This window comes from Astyanax mexicanus, chromosome 20, assembly GCF_023375975.1.
Source record: "Astyanax mexicanus isolate ESR-SI-001 chromosome 20, AstMex3_surface, whole genome shotgun sequence".
NCBI classification, from domain to species: Eukaryota; Metazoa; Chordata; class Actinopteri; order Characiformes; family Acestrorhamphidae; genus Astyanax; species Astyanax mexicanus.
Window position 1 is genome coordinate 3342564 of NC_064427.1, and position 25903 is coordinate 3368466.

General features: G+C 39.9%; 1 protein-coding gene across 1 annotated transcript in view; it reads right to left on the reverse strand.

Moving 5' to 3' along the window:
- LOC103032455 (protein FAM222A) overlaps positions 1-17357 on the reverse strand; it is a 29392-nt gene extending 12035 nt beyond the window's left edge. Inside the window, exons 1-2 of the mRNA XM_049469104.1 lie at positions 16329-17357; positions 4890-5023 (exon numbers count right to left, since the gene is read on the reverse strand). Coding sequence (XP_049325061.1) covers positions 4890-4980 — 91 coding nt within the window. The 5' untranslated portion in view covers positions 4981-5023; positions 16329-17357. The remainder of the gene's footprint in view (positions 1-4889; positions 5024-16328) is intronic.
- Positions 17358-25903: the final 8546 nt, after the last annotated feature.

Genomic DNA, 25903 nt, shown 5'->3' on the forward strand with positions numbered 1-25903 from the left:
AACCAGAGGCACGGCGCTCCCCACAGCGGTGCTCCCATTACTACTCATCCGTATGATAAGAAGGGCCACATAGCACTTTTGCAGTTTCACTCATCTCCACATTCTTTTAATGGCTGTGTGAAGTGCGCCTCTAATGTTGTCTCCGTGCTCCTCTCTCTCGCTTGATACTGCAGGGGAGTGATGATGGGACTGAGAATGGTAGACTGGAAGATCAAACTGATCAAACCGATCACACTCAATGCAAATGGCTTGCCTTTAAACAGATTCACATCAAGGCTAGTGTTGAGACTAGCTTTACCTGTCAAGATCCTTCAAGAAACAGAGAAAATCTAAGCCAGGGGACATGCCCTTGTCAAGCGATCTACATCGATTAGCCACTCCACCTTCAAATGATGGGAAATTGAAATTGCAAAGAATGATATGTTGTTTTGGTTTGTCCTCAAAAGATAACCATGTCGGAAGCACTGTTCTATCTTGAGGAAAGAAGCAGTTTAAAAGCTGGCTTCCTGTTCTATAGGGAAGAGAATGACTATGGAAGACTGGAAGATCAAACCCAATGTGAATGTGAATTACCATTAAAAAAAATTCTAGAAACAAGCAAAATCTAAACCAGGGGATGCGCACTTGTCAAGTGATCAAAATTGATTAGCTTACTCTTCATTCTTAGCAATTTCCTTTCATTTTAAGGCAAGGTTGTGTTGACTTGTCCTCAAAAGATAACCATGTTGAAAGCACTGTTCTATCTTGAGGAAAGAATGAATTTACCAGGGTACATGCCTTTAAAAAAAAAGTGATCTACATTGATTACCACTCCTCATTCTTTGCACTTTACCACAATTTGGAGGCAATGTCATTATGGTTTGATGGGAGATGGGGAAAATACTGATTATACTACTCTGTCTTAAAAAAAATAGGGGAAACTGCATTGGTGTGTTTTGAATTGTCCTCAAAGATAACCATGTTGAAGCACGGTTTTATCTTGAGGAAAGAAAAGCTGACTGACAATGGAGGATCAGAGCAATCAAACCCAATGGTTAGCCTACTCTTCATTTTCCCCAATTTCCTTTCATTTGGAGTCAATGTTGTTTTGTTTTTTCCTCAAATGATAAGTCATGTTGAAAAATCTGTCCTATCTTGAGGAAGGAACCAGATTAGAAGATGCTTCCTGTTCTACTTTTGTGACTGGGTTTAATCGGTTGGATGTTTTCTTCACAATGTGATTGACTTGTTTTTAAAAGACTCCACTCAGAGACTAGAGTTTCCCTTTCAAGAAACAGGCAAAAATCTAAATATACCATTGTATATTCTACATCTACTCTTCCAGTGGTCTCCTCTATGTGATTTTCATTCATTTGAAGGAAATGTCATACTGATTTGTCCTCAGTGATGATATTTTGTCCTATCTTGCCTAAAAAATCAGTTTAAACGCTGGCTTTCTCTTCTTCAGGGAGGGTAAACTAGAGTTTGATGTGTTGCTCAAAAGGCTACGTGAGCAAAGTCCCAAGTTCTGCCTGGCATGTGTGGTGCCAACAGTAACAACATGTTGCCAGGAATATGGCTGATTGATAAATCCTCGGGGCAATACATGGTCCAGGAGTTGCTGAGGCAGACATATGCACTGTATATTCCTCGCAGGGCTACAGTGGGTTCCCTTCCAAATAACAGATATGACACATGCCTCCAGGCAATTGCAGCTCCAGCGATTCATCAACTGCATCTTACTCCAAGCATAAACCCTCCAGAGATAGAAACAGAGGGGGTGGAGAGTGCATTGTTGAGCGGGCAAAGCGTTTCAGCAGAGGAAACTCTGGTTTTACTGCCAGGCAGGACATCACCCAACACCTAAGCCCAGGAATGCCCAGCCCCGGACATCTTCAGCAAGTATGTCAGCATGGGCGTGTGCTGTCTGGCATGGGGAGGGGCTGTCAGAGCGCATCAGGCTCCGAGTGCTGCTGGGCCTGCAGGTAAACAGGAGGAAAGTGAAGGGGAAGAGAGAGAGAGAGCGAGCAAGCGAGCAAAAGAGAGAGAGAGAGCGAGAGGCGCCCAAGGCTGTGCCTGAGGCAAAACAGGGCCCTTCTGTTCCAGCATTTAGCAGACAAGTGCTCCACTGATTCCAAATTAATATTTAATAACGCAACAGACAATGAGGTTTTACCCCAGCTAGATGTGGGGGGTGTCGAGATTTGCTTCAAATTTCCTGCCTTAACACAAAAATCACACATTTCCAGCACTTTGCATGTCTAAAATATACAAACAAATCCTAAGAGATAAGGATTTATCTTTTGGATTTTAAGGATTTAGTGTTCCACTCTTTATGGCTTCTTTTCCACTGCAGGGCCAAACAGTTCTGGGCGAGGAGGGGAAACAGCCCTGGGGACTTTTTCCACATGGACATGGAAATTCGGCATGGAAGACTTGGACAAGAGCCTGAACCAGGTTTACCAAAGATTGATGTGTTTAATTCAAGTAGAACAGTTTTAAAACAAAAGAACAGTGTAGTGGGAAGCCTTAATGGCGTAGGGATCCTCGGATTGGCTTCACATTTGTGTCAGCTGGGTCTTTATAAACATAGCTATTTAGTATGAGGCCTGTAGCAGGTTTCTAATGCTACGGTACCATTGTTGAATGAGGCTAACTTGCTAATTCTGTGAAATAATGGCAGGAACTTGATACCATTCCTATACAACAACAGCAACTGTCACATAATTATGATTATGATTATTATTATTATTATTAATATTATGAGATGCTATACGCTTCCTAGCCCTGATTTAGCAACACAGCAAAAGGAAAAAATAACCCGTAATTGGTCTAACGGGTACAGAACGGCCCTAGTAACCATCTGGCCCCACAGTGGAAGAGAGGCCAATGGGGGCAGGAGTTGGTTCATGTTGTGCATTTTATCTAGTCCCTAACCAAACCTCTAACCTCTAAGACTCATCATCCTTGTGCTTGGTAACGAGAGACGACGTAAATAACACAGATCAATTAGGGGCACGCAGGCAAATCCCAGGCAGGCTCTCCATGAGCAAATAATCAGCGAATAATGATCAATGTCCACTGGATTCAACAGCGCACAACTTACCAGGACGACAAAAACATGCTCTCTCATTAATTGTGAGTGTAATGCAAGCTGACAGTAATGATAATTAACAGACTCTGCGATCCATGTTTATGAAAATCACTGTGAACTGCTTTTACCAACCAAGACAATGCGGAATTAATCAAACCAAGGAGTCTTGAGGGGCCGCTCACCCAGCCAGTGTAAGGTTACTTTAGCTCTATGAAGTGGAGGGAGAAATTAGATCAATACTGTATGATGTGTGGAGCCGTGAAAGTCCGAGTTGCCCATAGCGACCGGGCGAAACTCTCAATTAGTGAAAGGTCAGAGCTGATTCTACAAGGTTTGGAAACATGTCCGTCTCCAGCGCGGCTTTCTCCTTACAAGCGTTTGAGCGTTTATCTCCTCGTACACAACCCGCAAAAAAAAAAAAAGCAAATCAGCAGCCTATACTCGTATTTATACAGTCTGATAAACGCGATGCACGCAGATCTGCAATGCATATCCAGCAGATCTGAATCATCCTTCCGAATCGTCCTCCGAAACGCAGTTTTAGACTTTATGAGTCACTTCAAAGTGACTAGTGCTGTTCTTCTGACATCTCTCCCTAGGGGAACGAGACCTCATCTCGATGATGACAGCTGGGCTGGAGAGGAGGCTGTGGCAGGTTGGAGTCTGCCCTTGGAGAGAGAAGGCACGTCAGCCTGTGCTCTGCAGCAGCACTGATCAATGCCCTCATGAATTAAATTAAAGATGGTGCGATGGGTGTCACTGATAAGGGGCACACAGGCAGGATTTGAACTGATCTGTGCTGGCGATAAACCTGGAACTCTCGGGGAGCCGCAAGAGGCCAAGGTGAACTTCCCCTCTGCCTCGCCTCTTATCTAATCTTCCAACAGGGTCACCACTTTAGTCTGCTCTTCTTCCCCCAGAACTGGAGAGGCCTAATTAAGGCAAATTAATTCCAGCGAGTAGCCTAATTCATTACGCTATGTTTTGCATCAGAGAGCCCTCGTTTTTAAAAGGGCTTGTATTCGAGTACCCCCATTAGCATGAGAGGCGTCGCCTGAATAAGCCAGGCAGACATATGGATCCTATATGGGCACAGTCTAGTTATCTATATAGGTTAGTCTAAGTAGTCTTTTCGAAGAGTCCTACTTCTGAGTGAGCACCAGAATGAAAACGTATCCACTGTTCTCGGGCCTAATGGGCAAAAATCCATCGTCTGGATGGAGGATCCATCATCCACTCAATACGCTTAAACCATGAAAATCAAAGGTTAGGTTACCTTTGAAAATTGAATTTACTCTGGTATTTTTTCAGTACCTCGCTCCACTAAACCTTTTTTCTCCCGCCTTTCCTCTCTCCTTCTCTTTCAACCCCCTCCCCAACCCCCCCACCACTCATAAAAGCACCCCCTGTCACAGAGCCTTTCCATGCCGAGGCTGGGTCTGGCGAGATTGTTCCAACACCTCTGGATAAAGGGCTAAGCTCCACTTCAAATCATGTGTTATTGCGGCCAGAGGGGCCTTCTGGTCCTCCCGTTGGGGAGGTGACAGACAGGGCTTTCAACTTCCCACATCAGACACCTTCCTCCCAACTGCAGGTGACCAAACACAGAACAAAGACCTCACACTAAGATACCGCAGCATGTCTGGGAACCTAGTCTGAAGAACAGTAAAAAAAGAAGAACAGCAAAAACGTCTAAAACTTCCCAAAGTACCGTTCCAATATAGTTCAGCTCAGATCTGCACAGTCCATCGTTCATGCCATTTCTCACACGCAGAGCTTAATGACCCGCACAAGCCTCGTGTCCCATATTGCTTACTTTTCTGATTGATGGGGGTGTCCAGGATCTTGCTGGCGCACACTGGGTGCTGGGCCAGTTGGTTCTGTCTTCTCTGCAGGCACGCCAGCATGGTGCAGCTTTGGGGTCTAGGGCTGGGAGAAGCCTTGAGGAATCTGTCGGGGGGAAGCAAAGGACAGTCACTTCTCTGAACATCTGATCGAAGCAGATCACAGCCAAGCAAGACTTGCCATCTGTCATAAATTTGACACCATACACAGCATATCCTATAACTAGATCTCATCCATTCATATACTAACTCCCAGAAATTAGATTCTTGCGAAATGAGAGTCTGAGAAGTCTGGGAACGTATGCGATGTATGAAACATGACTATGTTACAGTTATTTTCTTATGTAATAAGGAGTATTAATGTGACTAAAAGTTCATTATACTGCAGTTTGTGCTGATCATGCAATGTGATTGGCTGAGAGATGTTCTAGAAGTGCCAATATTGCACAATAACGGCACTCTGATCAAAGCTCTTTAAATATTACACCGCCACATAAGCACGTGACCCAATATCAATGCCAACTAACACTTTCATTTGTACTGTAGTTTTTCATTATTAAACCAAAAAAGCTAAAGTCTGGTGATTTCAGTTTAGTGACAAATGATGCTCAAAATCTTACATAAGCACAATAAGCACAGACGAGTTGTTATGTAGGTAAACTTTACCTAACACGGGATGGTAATAATCAAATAATTTCACCTTAAAATCTAACAACAAGTGGCAACAACAGAATAGGTGGTATAATAGCAACAAAGCACCCGAGAGGTTCATGCTATAAAGTTAAAGTTAAATACTGGCCCTGGTGTAATGACCTTATGGTACACCCATGGTTGCAACACACCGTGCCAATGTCTTGCATTATAGCACTTCTTCCTAATTATTATTCCTAAAGTATCTTTAAAAAATGCAAACAAAAACACCACAAGCATAATACAAAAAAACTTAACAAAGCATATTCAAAGTATATATGTAAATATATATTCAAATAAGCTGTTTAAATTGGCTATATTTTCACTGTTGTATTAGAAAAATACATTTTATTTTGTGTATTTTTGTGTCTTCATAAATGAATATATAGGTCTAAATAAATAGATTAACCCTGATAGATTCAAATTATCTAACAAATTGAAGGCTCTGCCTTAATTTTCCTCACAACTATACTGAAAGTGTGTCCAGTTAGCTGCACAGGAACAAAGAAAATAGTAGTGACTCAGCAAGCGTTTGTCTTTTTGGCGGAATTTGGTGGGAGTGAGGGGCATGCCGAGCTGATGACGGCACTAATCAATCTCCCAGCATGCCATAAATCTCACCTCCCTCTGTTTTCCACTGCTAAGCTATATTAAGAGTTACAACCAGGGGCTAAAACTCACAGGGATAACAAAACAATGCCACAACGGCTTTATAAGACTCTGAGCTCCCAGCTTATCTCCATCAGACGCTCCCTAAACGGAGGCACCTATCTACACTGATCCCATCCTTTCAAATCAACTAGTTTCACCTTTTTCACCTTCATGTTTTTGGATGATCTTTCAGCTGCTGATGGAACTACATGGTACACTGAGAGACAAATGCAGTACACTTAATTTAATTACTGAATTGCTGTATAGTAACACATTAATCCAGTTATATATATATATATATATATATATGGCCACAGCAGGTTGTGTAGCTTATTTAATCTTACTTAGGCTGACTGGCCTAGTTCTTAGACTTCAGGTTAATGACTGTTAGGCCTGTCGCGATAATTACATCATCAACTAATCTTAAAATATATGGATGTTGTATGCACATGACCTCAACATTTTTGTTGATCAATTTCTGAATACCAACCCTTTTTTTTTATTGATCTTTAAAAAAAAGCATAATTGCATTATGAACTAAGATAATATACTGCTTTCAAGAAAGAATACTACTATTAGCACCACAGGTTGGCCCATCACAATAATTAAATCATCAATTTATAACATAACATATGCACCATTTAATAATTTAATAATAATACATTTTTCTAAATTCATGTTTTATTGATTTAGGACATTTCATTTTTTATTACACTTCCAATGTGTGAATATCCTCATTTATCATCAGAACTATCAGCATTTACTAATGTTTACGAAAAATAAAAATTATTCTTATGCTGTTACATTATTATTAATGCAGTGGCATAAAATGCCTTAAAATGACAATTTCACCTATTGAAATATGTAAATTAAAATAAGGATACATTGTGCACAATATGATATTGCAGTCCCAAAATCATGATTATTTTTGTTCGGACGATTATTGTCCCAGAAATAGTCATGGTGATTAAAACAGGCCTAATGGCTGCTGTTGAGTCCTCGTATCCATCTGTTTACTTGCTTCTCTCCTCTCTACACGTTTTTTTCTCAAAATCCCCCTTTGATTTATTTCCCGTCCGACTTATTACTCTCATTTTTCCCCGCAGGTTCCGCAGGGCAGCCGTCTAAGTAAGTTCCTAACTGGAGGGGAGTGCTCAAAAGCCATCTGTATAAACTTGATTACCTACACCTCAAAGGATAAAAGAAACAGCCTGGCTTTCATTCTCGTCAGGAGCCTGGAGAAATCCCCCCCACCCCACCCTCACAATCCCACCACCACCCCCACCCAACCCTTTTCCCCCCCAGTACAGCAGCACAGAGAGCCTCTCTTCAAACCACACAGCCGGTCTGTGATCACAGACAGCTGAACAGCTAAAAGCCTTTCTCCCCACTATTTTGTGAGAGGACCAATTTCACAACAAGGCTTCCATTACTGCACATTTGTCAAAAGAAGATACAGGTTTTGGAAGGGGGGGGGGGGGGTGGGTGGATAGAGAAGAGAGACAAATACGGGATCTCCCGGGAAATGCCTGCACAGCTTTATCAACAGGAAATGAGAGACAATTGGGAAACTGCCATCCATTACTCTTGCGAGTGGCTCAGGGATAAAAATGCATTAAGACGCTTTTCCCCCTCTTTTTTGTGTGTCGGGGGAAGAGCAAAGTGCTTTGTTTATGGGGACAAAAAAAATATATCTATCTATTCAAAGGAAAAAGAGCGAGAGGGAGAGAAAAAAGAGAACTAAATAAGAGTAGTGAATAAGAGCAGGGCAAAAGAAGATCCGCACAAAAAATAAGGCCAAACAAAGGCTGAGCCAATCCCTCTGGCGTATCTCTTAATAATACGCGTACTATGCTGCTCCCGCCTGCCTAAAAGGCAGAATGTTTCAGTTCAGAGTTCTCGTTATTAGCGTACCAAGCTTAGCGTACTTTTCACAAACGCTCCGCTCACACGAAAACTTACGAATCGGCAAGGCAAGGAAAGGGGACCGGAGAAAAGTGCTCCCCGTTGGCAACGTAATGTCTCTTTGAATGACAGCCAGTCTGTCTCCTTAATTCTATTATGCCAAATGGCCTCGAAAGCTTCTTTCTCCAGAGGACACCGCACCGTTCCGCCGAAGTGCTCGCATGCTTGCTCGCTCACTCCTCTTCTTCTCGCACCCACATCATGCGTCACAGTTTGAACCGCGAGTTAGGGTGACAAACTTTGAGCGGCAAGGACAGTAAATCCTTGCCACTTTTCCGTGGCATCAGTCCCTCCGATAAGCGCGCTTATCGGCAGCGATGCGGCCTAGCGAGGGGCCTGCCAGCGAGATAAGGGTCCTGCACACCACTGCTGATCTTTTGTCTCCCAAGGATTTCTGATAAGATCGCATTGGCAGACAAATTGTCCCCTCCATTCTGGTATTTTTCGCCCCCCTCGCCTCTTTTTCATCTCTCTCTCCCTCTCTCAGGCCTGGAGGGGAGCTGTATGGAAGGTGTCTAATTGTACACGCTACACTGCGTAGCTGGGAACAGAGGAGTGTGTGCAAAGATAAGGTCAAGTTGCAGAGGGAAAATTGGGGGCTGCTTGGAGAAGTGGTTGGGGGGGTGGGGGGTTGAAGCTGAGGGGGTTGGGGTGCGACAGTAGCTTTATTCACTTATGCCCACAAAGAACCGAATGTTGAGATCCTTTTAAATCAAATCTTATCCGTGTAGAATCCCTTTGAAAGCAAACGAGTAAAACCAATGGATTAGGCACGGTAAGCTAATTGCACGACAAGCGAAAACAAAGTCGCAGCATACATTAGCTCGGAGTAAAGTGGGGCTGTGTGGAAGATACAGAAGAATAATGTTGCTGTCATGATTGGGTTTTCTGTCTGACAAGATTTAGCGAATTTTGAAAATGTGCATAAAAAAAACATATATGAATTGTTTTTGCGGTAAAACAAGATAAATAGCAAAAAAGAAGGATGAAAAAGCATTTGAAACAAAATAAATGATACATGATCTGGCCATAAACACCTCCAGTGTGTGCAGAAGTACAAGAAACTGTACAAGAAAATGTTTCTGCACTACCTTAAACTACACTATACTGCTTATCCTAGCATATACATATCGTATAAGACCCTATGTGGCAGTTTCTCAGTCAATGATTAGGCCTAGTCTTGGATTACGCAGAATTTTGAGTGGAGATTTTTATCTGAAACGGAAAATATAGGGATTAAGCATACAACTACGCTTAATCCCTGTCTGGGAAAATGCCCATACACTACAGTATACCACACTATTCCCCATATATTGACTATATTACATTTCACTCCTTATATACCCCTATGCTATTATACTTACACTACATTACTTATATACTCCACACCCATATCTAGCTTGTAAAAAGCAATGGTGATTCTCTTATTGGTTGGCAAAAGTGACCTGTTACTGGAAGAGACTGGTCCTAAACATAGTCCAATCATCACGCACAGTCTGGTGTGTATGGGGTGTTTGCCTTCCCCAAGTTTTGCTGTACGCTGTTGGGATGGGAAAGAGTTTTAAGGCCTCATTAGGTGGGCCACTGCTGGTTCTATTTGGTGACTGACATAAAAAAAGATAGTAAATTGCTTTAAAAAAATTATTCTGCTAAAAGCAGACAGATTTTAATTAATCCAATACTGTTCCTAATCCCATTAGTTTACATGATCTAAAAATGGCAATGAAAATTAAAGTAATTGGCATAACTATAGAGAATTTTCTTACAGCCAATTGTTTTTACATTTTTGCATTATTTTGAGTAACATGAGCTCCTCCAAAGAGAAACCACTTCTTGTTTTAATATTTTTTGTATGAATTTATTTATATTTATTACTCTTTTTTTAACACTAAAAAAAATAAATGTGCTTTAACTAAACACATTTCTTGTTAATTCATGAAGGCACTTTAAATAATACCTTTTTTAAACTAATTTATAACCAATTTTTCCCAGGCAGGAGAAATGGATGATACATGGTTTTTCCATTGTATGTAAACTTAGCTACTGTAACAGGTCCGAGCACACACTTCGAGTAGTTTAAAATGGGTTATCTAGCAAAGGAAGAGTGAAAATAAATCTTGTTTAACACACAATAACCGTCATGAGTATCTTATTTTATTTTTATGTGCCTAAAATGAAAATATATTAATCCCTTCATCTTGTTTACCTTCTTATAATTCCTCCTGCACCTGAAGCAATCTTATGTCGCTGAGTAAAAATCTGAATAAAGTGTCTGAAAACCCTTCAACTCCTACTCAAGCATGCATATGCGCATACACACACACACTTCTTGCCACACAACCACTTCCCACTCCCAGCTTTACAGCTCTCAAAATCCTGAGTTAATAATTAGATGATAATGAAAAAAGGTTTAAGCCAGGCACTCTTTCACTCATTGGGGTAGATAGGATTAGCATGAGAGTGCTATGGTAATTTCTGCTCCTTCCCCTCGGTGTCATCCTGGCTGCACCCCAGGGGAACAAGCCAACAGTCAGTCAGTCAGAGCGCTCAACATGATAACACACTGACAGTGACAATATATTAGGGGGTTAACTGATCGTGAAAATATATTATAGCTGTATTTCAGTAGTACTGCTGCTGCTGCTGCTGTTGTTGCTGTGTGGCACTTTACATTACACACTGCATTTCTTGTAGCTCTAGTTCTACTGGAATAATATACTAGTGCATCTTAAAAAAATTAGAACATCAATGAAAAGTTACTTTGTTGTAGTAAATCTAGTAATAAAAAATGTGAAACTTATTATATAGATGTATTACACACAGAGTGATCTATTTTAAGCGTTTATTTCTTTTATTGTTGATTACGGCTTACAGCCAATAAAACTCCCCTAAAAAAATCATACCAATTGGTACTTTTGGCAGTGTGGGCAGTGTGCCAAGTCCTGCTGGAAAATGAAATTTACATCTCCATAAAAGTTGTCAGAAAAGAGAAGCATGAAGTGCTGTAAGATTTTTCTGGAAAACAAAACTGCCCTGATTTTAGACTTGATAATAAAACACAGTGGATCAACACCAGCAGATGACGTGTCTCTCCAAACCATCACTGATCATCAGTAAATTTAGCATTTCATTTGGAAATTAAGGGAGCAGAGTCTGGAGGAAGAGTGGAGAGACACACAGAATCAAGTCAAGTCTGTGTTTTTGCAAATCAATTCATTACTTCGAAACAAAATTTCATGATACTTCAATAAAACACAGATATTTTCGTACACCCCTACTGCCATTATGTCAACCTTCCAGCACAGGGGGAGGCACTGTGCAGCTAATGCATCCCTCGGATCGATTCACAGCCCGAAAAATTGCGTTTAGTAGGAGGGTAGAGTCAAATAACCTAAATAAAACTGCCTCTACTGCGCGCAGAAGAAAATTGACTACACAAGCTTTCATAGGTTAATGAAATAAATGTCATAATATGGATGTCGCCATGTAAAAATCAGGTTTGCATTGACTTCCTTTTATGTGTCCTACAGGTCTGAGCTATGAGAAGTCGGCCCACTCAGCCTGTGGCAGCCCCCCGCCCCCCTGAAATCCAATGGCTCAGTCTGCGGACTCTTCCAAATCAGTAACTCTATTATGAGTGACAGCGATGGAGGAGAGGGGTGGCTGCTCTGCCACCCCCACCCGCATGAGCCCCCAGTGTGACGCTGGCAATCCGGCAGCAGGAGCAGGGGGCTGAATGCCACATCAAAAGCCTGCGTTTAGCCTCGCTGAATGCGCCGCTGTGAAGAGGCTACGGCTGGCCAGTGACGCCGCCGCCACCACCGCTCGGCACTGAATAGCCTCCCCTCTCTGTGGAAATGGGATCCTCTCCGAAACAGTGAAAAGATAGCAGAGCCATTTCCCCCCGGCCCGGGGGCTGCCAGGGGAGGCAGTTTGACAGACAACGGCGGAGGATTCATCTGTAAAGCTCCTCATGCATTTTTAATGGAATCTATTACTTCAGGATTAGGAGATAAGAGACCGGGCCCTGGTTAAATTTTCTGATAGTTAGCATAATTGGGATCAGAGGCGCAGAAGAGAGACAAAGATTTTTCTCCTTTTTTTAAAACACGGCTCGGCTGTAGAACCTCTTAACCAAGTGCACAGGTGCCTACCTCAAAGAAGGAAAGCGGAGAAAAGCAGAAGAAACAGCAACGCACTGGTTTACGTTGGCATAGGATGCGAAGAGAAAAATCTATATATTATAAAACAGCTTGAGCTGGGCAATATATTGCAAATACTGAAACATTTATAACTATTTTATACTTAACACTTAATTTAATGGTCATATATCATTATAATATATCAACGGAGCACACGCTACAGTAATTCCAATTTGTTTGCTCTTTTACTCCAAAAAAAGTACATTGTTTGCTTGTGTGGAAATTACTTAATAAAGCAGCAGAACAACTTTATTTCCTAAACAACATAATCAAGAGCAGTTTACTGACCATGAGTGGCACTGTCTAATACTTTTTATTAAGAATATGTATACACCACATTGTGATTTTGGTGTTACTATGAAATACTGCTACTTTTACTTTACACTGCTACTAATTTAACTTTGTTTAAAAGGTTTATAATCACATCTTTAGGTCATAATTTCTCTTAAACATGGATGAAAGATGACTGTAGTCATATCGCTCACAAAATACTATTCTACTCTTCCTGTGTGGGAATGGTTTGCTTTTTTCTATTTTTCTTCAGCACAGAGCGTTGAAATATGCTTTTATAACTTTTTTAGTTATGCATGCTGATATGCACACCAGCATTAATATGTAATGCACCAAATAAACTTTAAAAACTTAAAAATCTTCTCTTGCAGATGCATTTATCTATTTTTTTTAGACATTTCATATGAACTACATTTTGTACGACTGTAGCACTGGCCATTATTGTTATAATAATAACTATTATTACCAATATCTAACAATGAGCTGATTACTAACTCTATACTACAGCTATATAGTGCTCAATTAACAGAGGGGTTCACATACTTTTTCCACCAGAACTATTATATATTTTTACGCTTGTTCTAACTGAAGACATGAATGATTAACATTTCTTTTGTGTTTTTATTTTTTAGCACATTATATATTTGGAAACCACGCTATTCCAGGGTTTATATACTTTTTCTTGCTACTGTATGATGTAAAATACTGATCACTATAAGAAAAATAGTGTCTTATGTTAACAGCAACAAAACATTACCCAGAAAAGTGTGTCTGAGTGAGTGATAGGCCTGTGTGTGAGTGTGTATATACACTGAACACTGAAGTCTGTGGAGGATACACACAGCAGAACCAGCCTGCCTGCCTGGCTGCCTGCTCTGCTCCGCCCAGGCCCCCACCCACCGAGCAGGCAGGGCAATTCATTATGCTGTTAAGGGTCACTGGTTCCTTCAAGTCATTAAAAATGGTAATAAAACAGAGAACTCATGAAAAAGATTGGCCAAATGTTTCCCGCAGGGTATTCACACGGGAAGATTTTTTTTCCTACCTCCCCGCTTAGCCCTAATGAACGGCTTGGCACAGAAGGACTCAGAGGAACCGAAGAGTTCCAGGAGAAAATGGACTTTACTCAGCACGCTAATCCAAAGTGACCTCCACCTGCTGCCTGTTCAATGAGAGCAGGTTGGAGCACTTCAGCGTTTTTTCCCCCCTCCTCCAAAAGCAGGGTAAATTATGACCAAAGGCTTACATAATAGTACATTGCTGGAAATGAGTTTTTTCCTCTTTGGTCCGTTTGCTTTGGTGGCAGGAAAACAAGAAATCAGCCTGAAATGCTTCTGTAATCTAGAGTAAACACTGTACGCTCCCTCCGCCACCTCCCCCACCTCCCACAAGCCCCCGTGGCCCTTAGCCCCCTTTCACCCCGGCTCCTCATCCCATAAAAATAAAAAGACCAATTAGGCAGATTTCAAAGGATGGCAGCCAGCCTATAATTACACACGACATCCTTAGGAGATAAAAGGTGATTACTGTGGATGCAGAGGGAAAATTGCTTAGCAACCAAGAGATTGACATTATCCCTGTAAGTGGAGCTGGGTGACCATCCGTCCGCTCTCTGAGGTCACTTAACCTTCCCGGAGAACCCTTGTCTCGGGCCTCAACTGCCTTAGTCGCCTGAACTGCCTACACTCCCTGCACTTCAGATATACACATATCTGTGTAGTATAGATATATAGTCTCATCACATCAACTGATGGAGGAGCTGGCTGCTTAGAAGATGAGCTTTTGAAGGAGGGAGCTCTACTTGAAAAAGCTGAATGATAAGACATGCTTTAAGTAGAATGGGGTAATTATTTAGCTGAAGAAACAACCTAAGAGATAAACAACCTAAGAGATAAAGAGAGTTATACGGAACAAATTATAGAGAATTATAGAGTCAGTCTATGTTCCAGTAGCATCTTGACTTGAGGTAATGAGAAACCGTGCAGGAGTGTTTTGACTACTGCAAGCCCAAGGCCATTAACTGGCCAATATATATATATAGAAATACACACTAGACAGGAATACACACTGTATGTAGCAGAAGGAAAACAGGGCATGCAGTCAGGCAGTCAAATGGATGACAAATCTCATGTCTTCATAGGCAAGAAGAGGTAGCTGGAAATGCTGATTGGACACAAAACCAAAAGGTAGCCCGAAGGCAGAAAGACACTTATTCTCCTTCTCTACCATTGCTTATTTTTGCTTATTGCTTATCTACTTACTTCTTCTTCTATGCCTGAGAAAACCACAAAAATACTGTTCAGCTGTGGAACCGCTCCTCTTTCAGAACCATATGCCATGGAAGTCAGCGCTAATCTTTGAACGACGTTTAAAAATGCAGTCGTGACCTTTCTCTTAAAACACTGTGTCAGGTACCAAGCGCCACGGAGGCAGCGTACAGTAAATGCAATCTAAAAGTAATTACTTTGGCTTTAAATGTCATCACGTTCCTTGTAACGCTCATCTGAGCGACATATAAAATTAAGATTTTCTGCTGCAGCTTTTCAAACCGTGGAGCCTGTCAAATATGCGAAGCCGACCCAGTAAAAAACTGACTGGACATCAGCTCATGATATATGAATGAAGCAATTTCCTTAAGGCTTGGCAGGCAAAAAGAAAGTGGGGTGGGGTGCAGAAGGGATGTAGGGGAGGGAGAGGGGGGGTCTTATGCTCTCTTGCTCTTTTTTTCCTCTTTTCCCCCTGCTTTCTTAGCATTTAATTACGTTCCCCCATCTCAAAAGGCCACAATGTTTATTTCATGCCCTGGATTTGCCTAGACGTACCAAAATGTCACATGAAATCAGGAGCGAGCTTCAGAAAGATCAGGGCTTGAAGGAGAGATTCATAAATCGACTGTGGGGTAAATTACGACCCATGTTTTTTTTTATTTCTTTCTTTCTAAGAGTGTCAGAGCCAACTCAATCTTCTTCTCCATCTTCACCTTCAGAAGCCTTCTTCCTGGCCTGGTGTGAGGAGGACACTCTCACAGGGGTGTCACAAGGTTTCACATACATGGAGGCTTCCTGTCTCTCTGTCTGGCCTACCTTCTTTTGCACCTTTTCACACCTTCTCAAAGCAGGTAGGAGCTGCATGGACCATAAAACTTCTTCGCTCTCAAAGGGCGGCGTTTATAGGCCTCTCCTTTTTCCTCCAGCCCTGACAATAGAATTGCCGTCTTCACCAAGGCTTTGAAAGGCCAATAATCCACTTCAAAGCATTTCCTGCAGCCACAGGGACTCTGGCACAAGGCCCCCTTTATTACAGTGGCAGTCAGCTGACATGAAAGGCAATATGGGTCTAGATAGGCACCATTCAGGACAAAAAAAAGGACAATTTACCATTAAATGAAAGGAAAAAACAACAAAATCTTAGTGATATCTTAGTGGATGGATCTCTCAGCCAATACTTCACCAGTTAGCTAGAGTTAACCAACCCAACACACAAGTACACACATACACGCACATATAGACATAAATAAATTAAGTTGTTTCTTTGCTATTTATATCACTAATATCTTGTATTCGTAATTTAACAAATCCAAAATAAAAAGATAAATAGCAGACACATATTTACCATAAATTGAAGCGTGGATGGGTCTCCTATATCCACATAGGGTCCCGGTGTGCTCAAAATCGTCTTATTCCCACAGAAACCATGCCTTTAGCCCACAGTTCCGCAAAAACACGACTGTTTAACCTCTCGTTTTATTCGCGTACACACACACAAAAAAACGAGGTCTTTCAAAGGATGAATCCAACCTTACAGTGTTCAGCTCCCAAAAATAGGTTATCCAGACGGAGCTGGCCAAAGACTGAGGCTATCCCAAGGCGTAGTTTGAAGCAGAAACCTCCATAAAGCAGGAGGAACCCTCTCAGGCGAGGGTCGTGGCTCTTCTGGTCTCCCTGGGCTTCGAGTTCCAGCAGCGGGCAAGCGGCGCCTGGACAAGCCGACAAACGCACTGCATTATCGGACACGGTGCCGCGTCGCCGCCGCTAAATAAATAACCTAGCTATCCTAACTAGCTGCTGTCCAGACAAAACACAGCACAGCGGGTGGATAAAGGTTTAGGTAAAGGGTTTAGAAGGTCTGTTTAGCGTTATTTCTGTCAATACGTAAGGAAAGGTACACCTGCTAATACATATAATTACACACAGAGGAAAAAAGGGCAGCTAATGCTAACTATATAAATAAAGCTAAGTTAGCTAGCTTAGCTAACGAACTTAAAAGGACCACCGCTACTGCTGCTAAAGCGGCTAGAGCGACAAAAGCGACACAGCGAAAAGAGCAAAAGAACCGAGGCTAGCTAACTAACCGTTAGCTACTCTAAACCTAGCCGACCTAGCCGAGGTTAAACACAGTGAACACCAGCGATTTTCCGCCGTGTTTTCCTTTATTATCGCTCTACCCGCACCGAGGACCTGCGGCAAAGTTCGCTCCGGCCGGACCAGCCGTCTGTTCCCGTCAGTAAAGCCCGGAAAGCCCGCTGTGAGGCGGTGGTGGCAGCAGCAGCAGCGCTGATTCAGGTGTCGGCTCCCCCAGCCCCGGCTGCTTTGCTCTCCATGCCCCACAATCAATACGCCTGTGTACACAACAACGGCTCCTTCTAACCATTCCACTAACCGGACGCCAAGCCAATCAAGTTGCAGCGTCCGTTTGAATAAATCAACCCTCCGGCCAATCAGCGGCCAGAGTGGGCGGGGAGTGGGGCGTGACGCGGGCGGCGTCCAGGCAACAGCTTCTTCCCGAGCACGCTGAAAATTCGCGGAATTATTTAAAGGGAAAGCAGCACGGGCTGAAGAAAATCTGCTGCTCTTTATTTAATTATTACACAGTGCTCTAATACTGACCATTAGGGGTGAAATAAGTACACATAAATAAACGTGTGCTCTTTTTAAACATTTTTCCTAAATTATAAATGAGTACTGCAGTCCTCAAGACTGCACAAAGTAAGTGAAGTAACACATAAAGCTGCTCATACACTACACGACTTTAAAAAGACTCGAAAAAAACTTTAAATAAACTAAAGTCGGTAACGTTACCACTTTAAAAAGAAGACTACCTTTATAAAGGGTTTATAAATGGTTTACAATGAGTTTATTAATGGTTACTAATTAGGTTGTAAATGCCCTACAAATCATTAATAATCAGTTATAACACATACGTTGAAACGGCAACAATATAGATGGCTGTGGGTTCACTATTTGACAAACATCAGGTCATAGTCGCCCTTTCTACGTATGTGTTATAACTGATTATTAATGATTTTTAAGGCATTTACAACCTAATTAGTAACCATTAATAAACTAAGTGTAAACCATTTATAAACCCTTTTTTTAGTCACAGACTAAAAGTTTGCAAAGACTGGGGGTCACCAATTGAAAGACTGCAACTAGATTCTTTCTGAGATTATTTCCCATCATGCTTCTGGTGGAGTTTACATACAATACATATTACACATTAAGTTACAAATAATGTGTAAATCATTACAGTGATTTAATAGACACTCAAACATTTTGTCCCCACCAACAGTTTATTTTTTCTGCCACACTGTTAGTTCTGCCTATCAGCTTCTCCCCCCCCCCCCCCTTTTTTTGCTACAACCTTTTATAGCAAAGATTCACAGTTTCGCTGCTCTACATTTGCCTTTGTTTTAGATAGAATTGTGCAAATTGTGGATTCATTGAACTTGTTTGTATCAAAAATAATACTGCACAATAAGACAAAAGTAGTGCAAAATAAAATAATTTTAAATATAATGACTTTAAAGTGCTGCATGTGTTTAAAATACTGTGCATGTTAAAGTAAGAACCATATAAGGAATATTAACTGCAAAATTTGTTCTTTTTCACACATGCCATGTCGCCCACCCCTACATTTAATAAACGTTGATTCAGTTACATTACATCTTTTAATGTCGATGATGAAAAAATAATGTTTAAACAATTTCGTCAAGCTTGGTATACTGACAAATAAAGGTATTCTATTCTGTTCTATTCTATTTGACACTGACTATGGAGCATAAATGCTGACATAAGCATTTGAATTTTAATTTGAATATTTGAATTAATTTTTCTTGGTTTTTAATAATCTTGATATATTGAAGGCTGTATTTTCTACATTTGCCTTTTTTACTTGGGAGGTAAAGAAATTTGTTGGATCTATCAACTGAATGTTTCACTTTAGGAATTCATATTTCTAATTTTTTATCAAATAGATGTGAATTTATGAATCTAGTTCTTACATTTTTATCGTAAGTGTCGAACAATTGTAGTACACAATTAATCAAAACCTCTGAAATTATAACACTTTATTATATCTTTATTATACAGTATGTTTTTTTCAGAAAATGCCACCAAAAACTATTGACATGAGCGGAGTTATTTACAAATGAGAATTAAAAAGGAATAGCGCACTTCAGTGGTTTTATTACACTAACATTAACAACATAACAACATAATCTGTGTTTTACAGTTTATTATACACAGACCTTTCTCCTTCTCGTCAGGTCACTGACTCCAACATCTGTAATAACTGTTTTCATGTGCTGATCTGGGATTTTCCAGGGCATAGTTCATTTGTGTATCGTCAATTTGATCACAAGCTCCAGAATACTGCTGTGTTTAAAAAAAACATACCAGTAAAAATGCTGGAAATAGACATGTAGTAACAAAGGGCTCCTTTTGATTCACAAATGAAGGCCTACCTTCCCCGAACTCATCTTTTAGAAGAATAATCAAGTGAAGAGAGAGAGGCTCATCTTGGCTTTATCATGCACATTTGAGGGGTGAAGGACTTTGAGAAGACTGAATCCACAGAGAAATATTCAAAACCTGGCTTTAATTAAATGTGAGGAGGAGGAGGAAGAGGAGGAGGAGGAGGGGGTATAGTCTGTGTGCCCCAAAACGGTGACGAACTGAAGACACACAGGGCAGAGAATCGCTCTTATTAGCATTACCGGATCATTTGAATTTCTCATCCAAGGCTAATTACAAGCGAGTGATGCAGTCTTTATATTCATATGAAAATCTTTCAATTTATTCAATCCATCTGAAAATAACACAATGTGGATCGTGTGTGGAGAAATTCATTTAATTTTGCCACTTTCCCCTCACTCGCTCCGTTTGATGTTGCTTTAGAAAATAATGACTTTCTCTAAAACGAAGGCCTTTGATATTGCAATTAACAGGAAGCGGCGAGGAAAGGACTCGGCGCTTTAACTTCAAACTCCAGAGCAGTCACTCATCTCAGTGTTTTAATTTAGGCAGAATTAACCTTTTTCCTAACAGCTCCCGGATTCATGCATGCAAATAACAGCACCTGAAATAGCACCACCTTCATCATCATCATCATCATCGTCTTCCTCATCATCTTCACCATTAACATCATCACCTTTATCCCCATTATCATCATAAACATCATCAGCATCAGCATCATCATTGTCATCATCTTAATCACCAGTATCATCTTTATTCCCATCATATTCATCATTATCATCATCTTCTTCCTCATCACCATTGTCATCATCTTCTTCGTAACCATCATTATCATCATCTTCTTCTTCTTCATCACATTACCTTCATCACCATTATCATCATCTTCTTCCTCGTCATTATCAATGTTATTAACATGATCTTCCTTAACATCATCATCGTCATCGTCATCTTCTTCTTCTTTTTCCTTATCATTATCGTCTTTATCAACATCATCTTTATCATCATCATCATCATCATCATCATTATCATCTCTTTTCTTCTTCTTTCTCATCAGATTCACCATTTTTATCCCCATCATTATCATAAACAACATCATTTTCATCACCATCATTACCTTCATTGCCATCATCATCATCATCAGTATCATCATTTTCTTCTTCTACTTCTTCTTTCTCATCAGATTCACCATCATCTCCATCATCAGAAACATATATGTAACTTCAACCATAACACACAGAAATATATTGTGCTTAACAGGCAACCTTGCTGAAATCCAGCTTGTATCTTGTGTCAAAGCATCAAATAAAAAAGAAGACAACAAGTTAAAGAAGTTTATTCTATATATCCAGGCATACAGTGCATTAATGCGTTGCAGAATTGTGTTTTGTATCCTACAATACATGCATGGTAACTGATGGTAACTGATGGATTTTTTTCAGGGCAGGCCGGGTGTGTTGCTAGCCGAGCCTGTATTATCCGGCAGATAGTTTGCGTTGTGTGTGAAATTCACCCTGTTTCCTAGTTTTCTATGTTTTAGGCAGTGATGTGGATCCTGGCTGACAGAAAAAGGAGATTTATGATGGTCGTGTAGTCAATATTTTCCATTTGGTATTATGATAGAGCACAAACTAAAAGCCAATGTGAAGCTCGCGCTCTACAATACATATTTGTGTGTCAAGGGTTTGGGTTTCTCCAAGCTTTCCAGCACAATTACTGTATAAACAGGCACTTTTGAAGGCTTATAAATCTTCATCATGCGGACAGCCGGTGAAATATGCGACTGTCTGCTTGTGTAAATTACGTGCTCCAGCAGCCCATGCAATAAAGCGCGGGGTGGGCGGACGACACGCTCACTTGGCTGTGGTGGGGTGTAGAGGGGGGACCGGCTCGCGGCTCCTCTGCGCCGCCATTAATCACATGACGGAGCGGATGAGGAGTGCGAGCGGTCAGCGGTCAGCAGCCAGGGCCAGCTGGCACCCTCAATCACCGAGCCCACGCTCGCTGGACGCAGGCAGAGGGATGGGGCCGAGGTCAGCTGGAAAAGGCCGCAGCGGGCAGCCAACACAGTCCACATTATTATCCAGCACGTCCTAGAAACCCTGCAGCGCAGTGGGTTACTGCTGGTCTGTGCACAGGTTCAATTCCCCCTAAAGCCCACCTGGGTGGAGCCTGTACGGACAGTGCTATGGGCCCCATGAGGGCCCCACATATGGATGTCAGTGACGGGCCCATCAGGGTCAGTGATGGGGGACCAGAAGGGGCTTGAATATGGGCCCTGTCTGGGCTGTTTGCTCTACATCATGGGGCCAAGATAGGCCCCATATGAGAGATTATGGTGGACTATAATGATGGGTACAATTTCTAATGTTGAGAAACTTAACATGCTAACACAAAATGTTTTAAGAATGTTTAGCAACATTTTGAAAAGATTACAGGAAGTTTAGTCTGTAACATTACAGAATTAATGTTTTAAGTGTGTTCTGAAAACATGTGACACAATAATGGTTTCTCACATAACGTTCCCAGCTAGATAATTACTAACATTATGGGAATGTTGGAAAAGTAACATTTGCAAAACAATGTTATCAGCAATTTTACCAGAATCTTTAAAAATGTAACATCCACAAAAATGGACAGATTGAATATTTTCCGTTTACAAAAACGTCTACTGTAACATTTGAAAAACATTTTACTAAACAAACATGCTTACAGAGCACATTATAGGAACGTTTAGCAACGTTTTGAAAACACTCCAAAATAGTTAGACTGTAACGTTAGAGAAATAATGTTCCAGAAACGTTCTATAAAAAAAAAAAACGAGTGGCATAATAATGTTTTGCATCACAGCGTTATGAGAACATTTCTTACATAACCTTTACAGTTAGACGACGACTAACATTATGGAAACGTTAACATTTATTTAAGCAATGTTACCAGAGCGCTTAAAACTTGAGACTGAACATTCTAAGAATATTAACTGTATTGTTTGAAAACATTCTACTAGCCAAAAACTGAGAAAAGAGAACAATGTAAAAATGGTTAGCAACATTTTGAAAATGTTCAAGGAAGATTAGCCTGTAATGTTACACATATAATGTTTCAGGAACATTCTGAAAACTTGTGACAAAATAATGGTTTGCATCACAACTTTATTTGAACGTTTCCCACATAACCTTCACAGCTAGATGGTGACTAACATTATGGAAATGTTAAGAGTAACATTCCCAAAACTAAAAAAAATTTACATTGACATAAGTGACATTGCAGCAATGTTACCAGAACATCTAAAATGATAAAAAAAAATGTATAAGAACCGCCAGAAAACTTGAGATTAAACATTTTAAGAACATTAATAGTAATGTTTAGAAAATGTTTTACTAGCCAAAAACTGATGGCTGGATTCCAGTTAAAGAAGAACATTATAAAAATGGTTACCAACGTTACACAAATAATGTTCCAGGAACATTCTGAAAACGTGTGACATAATAATAATGGTTTGCATCACAACTTTATTCAAACATTTTTTTCACATAGTGTCTCCAGCTAGACGACAACTAACATTATGAAAATGTTAAAACACTGACACTGAAGTGATGCTTTAGTGAAGATACCAGAATGTTAAAAAAAAGCAATAAGTATAATTTTTTTAAGAACATTCAGAAAACCTGAAAGATTACACATTCTATGAATGTTAACTGTAACATTCAGAAAACGTTCTGCTAATCAGAAATTGTTTGCTGGGCAGCAGCAGAAGCTGGTTTTAAGCTGGATCTTTCAGCAGGGACGCAGCTTTGTAACACATTATGATTGATGGTCTGACTGATAGAACATGTTGATTTATTTACTTAACCTTCTCCCACCTCGTCTGTTCCTCAGGGACACTGAGATGTCAGTTGAATGATATGACTTAGCGAGACAATTTAGGCAGCAAACGTTTGTTAAATTAGTTAAATTGGCTGGATAATGTGGGCAGAGGAGGCCTCGAATTCAGGCTGTGTCTTAATTTGTGTGCTGCACACTAATAGACTAATAAGGTATAGACTGTATACTATATATGTAGGGGTTATTATGGTAGCCTATATGAATATTTTGTGTACTAACTTTCCAAACCATTATGATTATTAGAAATTAGCAAATTATAATATTTTTAAACTCCTAGTTTCCTGCCACCTTCACTGTTATAGTTGATTTTATATATTTTTTAAATATATTTTCCTGATTTTTGAGTGAGTTGTTTTAGGTTTTATTTAATTTTTTGTTCATTTTTTTAAATTTTGCTTTTATTTTAGCTGTCCTTTTACCTTCCTATTATAGTTTTTTTTTTTTTTTTTTTTTTTTTTTTTTTACAATTTTTCAGTGAATTGTTTTAGGACTTATTTAATTATTAGTTCATTTTTTACATTTTGGTTTGTTTTAGCTGCCTTTTAACCTTTCTGTTTTTTTTTTAAACTATTTTTTTATCATTTTTAAGTGAGTTGTTTTTATTTTTTAATTTTAGTTATTTTTTTGTTTTGTTTTAGCTGTCCTTTTACCTTTCTTTTATAGTTTCTTTTCATTTTAACATTTTGGTTTGTTTTAGCTATTCTTTTACCTTCATTTTATAGTACCTTTTTTCAGTTTTTAGTTATTGCTTATTATTTTTTACACCTTTATGTGCTTAGTTTTATTCATTCTCTTGTAATTGCATTCTAGGTAAATTAGTTAAGCAAGCTGCATAAAAAAAAAAAACATACTATGTATTAGAAGATTTTATGTACTAACCGACCCAACCAATAAGATGGGGGCACAGCCTTTAAGCCATAGAGCCTACTGTTAACAGTACAGACCCGGCCCATAGGCCGTGCACTGTTTGATGCTTGTACTGAATTTATTGGGTCTATTTATGAATCTGCTCTGTAATATTATATCAAAAGAAGTCTGTGTTTCATCTTAGAGGTTTGAAGAAATACCTCAGTATTTAAATGTGCTGTCTGTCAGAGCTTCCCCCCTCAGGGTCTGTTGAATGTCAATTTATGTAGATGTTTTTCATTTGAATCCAAATTCAAAGCTTCATGCAGCATTATACAGCTGCACATTCTAAAATATAGGTGTGTCTATAATCATAGTATTAACGGCAACATTAATATTATAATAGAATTTTTGGTTTAATACCTTGTGCAGGTTCTATTTAAAGAGAAACTGGAAAGACTGGAAAGAATTAACATTTTACTGTGCACATTTTTTTTTGAGAATCTTTGCACTTTTTGGGGGCAATGGATGAAATTACATTTTTGTACTAAGTAAATAAATAAAAGTATCTTTGACAAAACCATATATACTTTTAGATTTACATGCCTACATATTTTATATTTTATTTTAAAGTATATATATTTCAATATTTAATTACTATTAATTTATTTATTGCAAATATTAAATGAATTTATTGGAAGTAAATTGCTTTTAAGAGGTTTAGGCATCAGTACACAGTACATCGGCGCCCTCTGCTGATTACCTAACAACATGACATCCTTACCTTCTGATCAAATACAGTGCATCTAAATATACACACTTAAACACATTCATCTTGCAGCATAGTTCTACCTAATACAATTTAAGTATAATTGTCTAATCTGCACAGTGAACCGCTAAAAACTACTTAAAATGTGCTTAAATGATTCTTGTCACATACTTTTATATATCAATTATTGTTGTCCAAGGATGAAATTTGTATATTTATAAATAAAATAAAATATTTAGACAAATACTTCTTTGTTTATGTGTGTTTTAGTAATATACATCTATTTATCTAAGTATTTTAATCAGTAAAAGAAATTGTAGCGCCTTACTTTTAGTAAAAACTAGCAAGTGCCTCCTCTGATACATGTGAAGTCAGACTCCGCCACTTTTTGAACTGCTGCTGATGCAGCATTACAGAGTCGCATCACAGCACTAACGCTCGGAGGAAAGCGCAGCGACTCGGTTCTGATACATCAGCTCACAGACTCCTTGTGCTGATCGACATCACCCTAGGAGTGATAAGTGGAAAGAGCGCCATCTACTGTACCCACCCAGAGAAAGCAAGGCCAGTTGTGCGCTCTCATGGCTCTGGCAACTGATGGCAAGCTGCATGACCGGGATTTGAACCAGCAATGTTCCAATCATAGTGGCAGCGCTTTAGACCGCTGGACCGTTCAGAGCTCATATTACACCTATTTTTTCAAGATCTTTTTATTTTTTTAAATAGTGATTGATTATTCAAAAGATTCTAAAAACATATGGATAATTACTCATTCAGTGACAGTGTTGGTATATTAATAACTATAAATATATAAATCCCATAGGAACTTTATTATGAATGACGGGCTCCTCCCTCAGCCTGGGTCTCTGCCTTTTAAGGGCTCGCGCTGAGTCTGCGCGCTGTGACGGGCTGCCTGATGAGCATGCGCAATAGCATGC